Source organism: Eptesicus fuscus, chromosome 12 (genome assembly GCF_027574615.1).
Source record: "Eptesicus fuscus isolate TK198812 chromosome 12, DD_ASM_mEF_20220401, whole genome shotgun sequence".
Classification (NCBI taxonomy): Eukaryota; Metazoa; Chordata; class Mammalia; order Chiroptera; family Vespertilionidae; genus Eptesicus; species Eptesicus fuscus.
In genome coordinates, this window is record NC_072484.1 from 16,945,672 (window position 1) to 16,953,263 (window position 7,592).

Genomic DNA, 7,592 nt, shown 5'->3' on the forward strand with positions numbered 1-7,592 from the left:
GGGTGGCCCTGCTGGGAAGGAGACAGGGACGCCAGACTGCGCTGAGACCCAGTTCCAACTACACTGAAACCCAGTTCCAGGCGAGAATCTGGGAGTCCAGATTCATTAGGGGAGGGACTGGACTGTTTGGCAGTGGGCGAAACTCCAGGGCGCGTTTCTCTCAGAGGTGTTTGCAAGGAATACAGAGGGACACAGACACAGGAGCCTCATAGGGCGGGGCTGACAGGAAGCCAAGGTTGTAGGCTCCACCCTGTAGCTCCGCCCCAGCCAAGCTGAGCAGAAGCTTTTTCCTGCTGAGTGCCTCAGGTAGTGGCTGACCCACACTACATTGGAGACCCAGAAACGAGGGCATCTAGTGGTTGGTGGGAGATGACACCAGATTTCAATCACTTGCATAAGGGAGGCATTCTAGAGGCAGACTCAGTGAGCGCCAAGGCATTACTGCATCAAGACCCGGCCCACAAACATGTCTCCTGCACAGCAACTCTTCCTATATAGACAAAGAGGGTCCTCACGGCCAATTGGCCTGGAGGACAATTCCTCCCAGTGACACCAACAACAATCAAGACTTAACTGTACAAAGGAGGACCAAGATGGAGACATAGGGCGGCAGCCTGATCGTTGCCTACCACAACAATATTGAGACTACGACGGGAGAGCAGAGCAGACACCAGCCAGAAAGACCGGGGGGCTGGCTGAGCAGATGCTCTACAACTAGAATAAAAGAGAGGGGTACGCAGGATGATGCTGATGCCGGTGACCCAAAGTCCACACTTTAAGAACTATGGCTCAGGCGACACAATGGTGGCCTGGAACGTGCTCGGCGCAGTTCCCCCAGCGGTCTCCGGCTGAGGGGACGGCTCCACTCGCTGCCGAGCATGGACAGACGAGCCCCTGGGAGACATGGGGTGGGAGACTCCGTGCTTGCTGACCTCCGAGTCCTTCAAGAATCTCAATGCCCCGAAGTGGCCAGGTGCGCACGCTCAGCGACTGGCCACCGTTGCAGACCCAAGGGCCGACGCAGCGACACCGGACCAGCCCACCGCCGGGCACCGGGCACACCGGAGCCTTGCCGAGCCCGCCGCCCAACGAGTTCTGCGGCAGCCGCCCTGGAGCTCTGAGAAAATGACCGAAGGAATTGCTGAGAGGGAATTGACCAACAGGAATTGGGATCAAGAAGACGAAACCCCGCTGAGACCCGAGTCCAGGCGAGCCTGCGAGCCTCTGGGCTCAGATGTGGTCACACGCCTCTGGGTCTAGGTGAGGCCTCACGCCCCTGGGTTTGGATGAGGCCACACGCCCCTGGGTCCAGGTGAAGCTGGATTCCGGGTTCGGGTGAGGCCATGTGCCCCTGGGTCCGGGCGAATCTGAACCCTGGGTCTGGGTGAGGCCGTGGGCCCCTGGATCCGGGTAAGGCTGGGTCCCGAGTACGGGTGAGGCCGTGAGCCCCTGGATCCGGGTGAGACCACGCGACCAGGGGTCTGAGAGAGGTAACGCGCCCCTGGGTCCGGGTGGCTTCGTGCACCTAGGTCCAGGTGAGGCCACGTGCCCCTGGGTCTGAGAGAGGCCACGCATCCCTAGGTCCGGGCGAGACCATGTGTCCCTGGATCCGGGTGGGGCCTCGTGCACCTAGGCCCGGGTGGGGCCGCGTGCCCCTGGGTCAGGGGGAGGCCAGGCGTCCCTGGGTCCGGGTGAGACCGTGAGTCCCTGGATCCGGGTGAGGCCTCGTGCGCCTAGGCCCGGGCGAGGCCACGTGCCCCTGGGTCAGGGGGAGGCCAGGCGTCCCTGGGTCCGGGTGAGACCGTGTGTCCCTGGATCCGGGTGAGACCTCGTGCACCTAGGCATGGGTGAGGTCACGTGCCCCGGGGTCTGAGAGGCCAAGCGTCCCTGGGTCCGGGTGAGACCATGTGTCCCTGGATCCGGGTGAGGCCTCGTGCACCTAGGCCCGGGTGAGCCCAAGTGGCCCTGGGTCTGGGAGAGGCCAAGCGTCCCTGGGTCCGGGTGAGACCATGTGTCCCTGGATCCGGGTGAGGCCTCGTGCACCTCGGCCCGGGTGAGCCCAAGTGGCCCTGGGTCTGGGAGAGGCCAAGCGTCCCTGGATCCGGGTGAGACCATGTGTCCCTGGATCCGGGTGAGGCCTCGTGCACCTAGGCCCGGGTGAGCCCAAGTGGCCCTGGGTCTGGGAGAGGCCAAGCGTCCCTGGATCCGGGTGAGACCATGTGTCCCTGGATCCGGGTGAGGCCTCGTGCACCTAGGCCCGGGTGAGCCCAAGTGGCCCTGGGTCTGGGAGAGGCCAAGCGTCCCTGGGTCCGGGTGAGACCATGTGTCCCTGGATCCGGGTGAGGCCTCGTGCACTTAGGCCCGGGTGAGCCCAAGTGGCCCTAGGTCTGGGAGAGGCCAAGCGTCCCTGGGTCCGGGTGAGACCATGTGTCCCTGGATCCGGGTGAGGCCTCGTGCACCTAGGCCCGGGTGAGCCCAAGTGGCCCTGGGTCTGGGAGAGGCCAAGCGTCCCTGGATCCGGGTGAGACCATGTGTCCCTGGATCCGGGTGAGGCCTCGTGCACCTAGGCCCGGGTGAGCCCAAGTGGCCCTGGGTCTGGGAGAGGCCAAGCGTCCCTGGATCCGGGTGAGACCATGTGTCCCTGGATCCGGGTGAGGCCTCGTGCACCTAGGCCCGGGTGAGCCCAAGTGGCCCTGGGTCTGGGAGAGGCCAAGCGTCCCTGGGTCCGGGTGAGACCATGTGTCCCTGGATCCGGGTGAGGCCTCGTGCACTTAGGCCCGGGTAAGCCCAAGTGGCCCTGGGTCTGGGAGAGCCCAAGCGTCCCTGGATCCGGGTGAGACCATATGTCCCTGGATCCGGGTGAGGCCTCGTGCACCTAGGCCCGGGTGAGCCCAAGTGGCCCTGGGTCTGGGAGAGGCCAAGCGTCCCTGGATCCGGGTGAGACCATGTGTCCCTGGATCCGGGTGAGGCCTCGTGCACCTAGGACCGGGTGAGCCCAAGTGGCCCTGGGTCTGGGAGAGGCCAAGCGTCCCTGGGTCCGGGTGAGACCATGTGTCCCTGGATCTGGGTGAGGCCTCGTGCACCTAGGCCCGGGTGAGCCCAAGTGGCCCTGGGTCTGGGAGAGGCCAAGCGTCCCTGGGTCCGGGTGAGACCATGTGTCCCTGGATCTGGGTGAGGCCTCGTGCACCTAGGCCCGGGTGAGCCCAAGTGGCCCTGGGTCTGGGAGAGGCCAAGCGTCCCTGGATCCGGGTGAGACCATGTGTCCCTGGATCCGGGTGAGGCCTCGTGCACCTAGGCCCGGGTGAGCCCAAGTGGCCCTGGGTCTGGGAGAGGCCAAGCGTCCCTGGGTCCGGGTGAGACCATGTGTCCCTGGATCCGGGTGAGGCCTCGTGCACTTAGGCCCGGGTGAGCCCAAGTGGCCCTGGGTCTGGGAGAGGCCAAGCGTCCCTGGATCCGGGTGAGACCATGTGTCCCTGGATCCGGGTGAGGCCTCGTGCACCTAGGCCCGGGTGAGCCCAAGTGGCCCTGGGTCTGGGAGAAGCCAAGCGTCCCTGGATCCGGGTGAGACCATGTGTCCCTGGATCCGGGTGAGGCCTCGTGCACCTAGGCCAGGGTGAGCCCAAGTGGCCCTGGGTCTGGGAGAGGCCAAGCGTCCCTGGATCCGGGTGAGACCATGTGTCCCTGGATCCGGGTGAGGCCTCGTGCACCTAGGCCCGGGTGAGCCCAAGTGGCCCTGGGTCTGGGAGAGGCCAAGCGTCCCTGGATCCGGGTGAGACCATGTGTCCCTGGATCCGGTTGAGGCCTCGTGCACCTAGGCCCGGGTGAGCCCAAGTGGCCCTGGGTCTGGGAGAGGCCAAGCGTCCCTGGATCCGGGTGAGACCATGTGTCCCTGGATCCGGGTGAGGCCTCGTGCACCTAGGCCCGGGTGAGCCCAAGTGGCCCTGGGTCTGGGAGAGGCCAAGCGTCCCTGGGTCCGGGTGAGACCATGTGTCCCTGGATCCGGGTGAGGCCTTGTGTACCTAGGCCCGGGTGAGCCCAAGTGGCCCTGGGTCTGGGAGAGGCCAAGCGTCCCTGGGTCCGGGTGAGACCATGTGTCCCTGGATCCGGGTGAGGCCTCGTGCACCTAGGCCCGGGTGAGCCCAAGTGGCCCTGGGTCTGGGAGAGACCAAGCGTCCCTGGGTCCGGGTGCGACCATGTGTCCCTGGATCCGGATGAGGCCTTGTGCACCTAGGCCCGGGTGAGCCCAAGTGGCCCTGGGTCTGGGAGAGGCCAAGCGTCCCTGGGTCCGGGAGAGACCATGTGTCCCTGGATCCAGGTGAGGCCTTGTGCAACTAAGCCCGGGTGAGGCCACGTGCCCCTGGGTCTGGGAGAGGCCAAGCGTCCCTGGGTACGGGTGAAGCCAGATTCTGGGTCCGGGTGAGGCCGTGCGCCCCTGGATCCATCCGGGTGAGGCTGGGTCCCAGGCCCGGGTGAGACCACGCGCCCCTTGGGTATGGGTGAGGCCACGTGCCCCTTATTCCGGGTTACGCCGTGCCCCTGGGTTCGGCCGAGACCAAACCAGAGGGAGTAGGACCTCCATTACCACCATTTGTCCACATCCAGAGCTGAGGGGTCAGTGCTGACATGTACACATAAGGAACTACTGGACATTGAAATTGGGTCTCAAAAGAACTGTTGGTCCAGGGGGAAGCTCGCTACAGATTGATTCATTGCCTGTCAGCATAACTATTATTGCTCGTCTCACATTCAGTTCTTATTAGTATATATCTAGTGACATATGATCTCGCTCATCTAGGGGAAATGATGAACAACATAGACTGAGGAACAAGAACAGAACCAGAAGCAAGGAGGCATCGATCGGACCATCGGGCCTCAGAGAGAGGATAGGGGAGGGGAGGGGGGGGGGGGGGGGAGAGGGAGAGTTCAACCAAAGGACCTGTATGCATGCATATAAGCCTATCCAACGGTTAAGTTAAACAGGGGTTTGGGGCATGGGTGGGGTGAGGGGTGGGAGGGGAATGGGGGGATGAGGACAAATATGTGACACCTTGATCAATAAAGAAATTAAAAAAAAAAAAAAAAAAAAAAAAAAAAAAAAAAATTTGACAAAGGACTCTCTTTTTTCTTGTGGCTGAATAATATTTCATTGTATAAATAGTTGACGGCTTTTTTATCTATTCATTCATTGATGGACACTTAGGCTATCTCCATATCTTGGCTATTGTGGTTAATGCTGCCATGAATGTGGGAGGGCAGATATCTCTCTGAGATCCTGTTTTCATTTCCTTTGGATATATGTCCTAGAAGTGGGGTTGCTGGATCTTTTGATAGATCTATTTTTAATATTGCGAGAAACTTCCATACTGTTTTCCATAGTGGCTGCACCAATTTACAAGCCCACCAAAGTGCACAAGGGTTCCCTTTTCTCCACATTCTTGCCAACACTTATCTCTTGTCTTTTTTATAATAGCCATTGTAACAGGTATGAAGTCATATCTCATTGTGCTTCCATTGTGATTGTGATGTGCATTTTCCTGGTGATTAATGGTGTTGCGCACCTTTTCATGTACTGTTGGCCATTTGTATGTCTTCTTTGGAAAAATGTCTGTTCAATTCCTATGCCTGGTTTTGAATCGGGTCATTTGCTGTTGGGATGTGCGTGATGATTTTTTATGGCTTTTTCGTTGGAAGGCTCTGGCTTGGCCATGACCAACCGGTGATGTGTCTGCCCCTTGCCCTTGCAGGCATTCGCCCCTACAAATGTGATGTCTGCCACAAAGCCTTCACCCAGCGCTGCTCCTTGGAGTCCCACCTGAAGAAAATCCACGGGGTGCAGCAGCAGTATGCCTACAAGCAACGCCGGGACAAGCTCTACGTCTGTGAGGATTGTGGCTACACAGGCCCCACCCAGGAGGACCTGTACCTGCACGTGAACAGTGCCCACCCGGGCAGCGCGTTTCTCAAAAAGACATCCAAAAAACTGGCAGCCCTTTTGCAAAACAAGCTGACATCCACCCTCCAGGGGAATGCCACCCTGAGCGAGGAGGAGGAGAAGTGAGGAGGAAGAGGAAGGGGGAGACGCCAGTGCTAACACGTTTACACAGACTTTTGGTTTTGAGGGTCCCACTGGCTCTTTCTAATTACAAGTGTTCAGTTTATCTCTCTGTCCTTTTGGGGCCTCGGCAGGGGGATCTGCTCCAAGGCTGTCAGTTGTAATGATTGTGTCAGGTCCCCCGTAACCCATGCCCTGTTGAACACACTCATGTTCACGAAAGTTGATCGGTAGGTGGCTGTGATCACCGTGCAGGACTTTTTGTTTGTTTTTTAGGATTTTCATACATGGAAGCAGATGTGTTCTTAGAGAGACCATCATATTATGGTGCCTTGAAATAAAAGTACTTCCACGTGAAATGCTACTTAAGTGAGAAAAATGAATTTTATTATCCTGAAAGAGTTTACAGGAATTATTTTAGTAAGTGAAATGTCCTCTTGAAACTTTCCTTATAATAACCAAACAGGAGAGCGTTGAGCTATGTAGCTCGTGGTTTCAGGCTTATTGTGTGACATTCAACTTCGGGTTATTTGGGGGTTGATCATTTTGTGTCAGTGGGTGGGTTTGAAGAGGCAAATCTTAAGAGTACTGAACCGCTGACTCCTTCACTGATGGCCAGAGGTGCCTGGGGTCAAATCAGTAGGTAACTGACTTTGGTCACTTTTTGTGGCTGTGGGGTTACTGCAGAGATGCCTCTGACTTTCTGGGGCTGGGATTGTTGGATGAAGGCACTTCTCCCTTCCTTGGGGACAATGTGTGGCAAGGCCGGAGTGTGAGGAAAGCTCACTGGCAGGCACAGTGCCCTTGTGGGAGGGGCAGCAGCAGCAGCATGTGACTGCTGAGGGCAGCGGCCTTTAGCTCCCTGCATCCGCTCACCTAGGAGGCCTGGGAGGGTAACAATAAACCAATTTGAGACCATAATAGGGCAAAAGGGAGGCACTCAGGTCCATTTCCGCCCTGGAAGATCTAGAAAACCTTGCTTGGGACCTGATCGCTCCTTGGCTTAGCCTTAGGGGAACATTTGGATGAAGAGACCATTTTTTTATTTCCTCCCTCTTCCATTGTCCCCCTTCCTCCCCTCTTTCCTTCCCTTTCCTCTCCCTCCTTTCCTTCCACCTTCCCTCCCCTTTTTCTCTTCCGTACTGTGGGCCAGCCATTATGCCAATGTCTGGGTGTAGCATATCCCATGACACTTCTCTTCCGAATCAGCACTTTTCTTTCAGAAGGAAGGAAGTTTACCCTTTTGCAGGGCCCCTACGACCTGCGTGGCGCTGCACAAGTTCTCTGGAGCCATCCTCGAAGCACAACTGGGGGCCAGCTCTCCGTACCCGTGAGCAGATGAGGTGACAGCAGAGGCCAGCAACTGGTGGCCATTGGAAGGGACCCACAGCAGCACCGAGGGATGAAGTGCAGCCTCCAGGGTCAGCCTGCACTGAGGCTCAACCCTGGCTCCAGTGGGCACATTGTTAACATTGTGTTGTGTCTCCTAACACTTGATACAGAGGAGAGAGAGGCCAGAAGGTGATTGGTTTGCTTTCCT

At 58.5% G+C, this 7,592-nt stretch overlaps 1 protein-coding gene across 1 annotated transcript in view; it reads left to right on the plus strand.

The window, feature by feature from the left end:
• Positions 1-6,416, plus strand: part of OVOL2 (ovo like zinc finger 2) — a 32,214-nt gene extending 25,798 nt beyond the window's left edge. The window contains exon 4 of the mRNA XM_028144888.2: positions 5,745-6,416. Within this exon, the coding sequence (XP_028000689.1) occupies positions 5,745-6,058 (314 nt within the window). The 3' untranslated portion in view covers positions 6,059-6,416. The remainder of the gene's footprint in view (positions 1-5,744) is intronic.
• Positions 6,417-7,592: the final 1,176 nt, after the last annotated feature.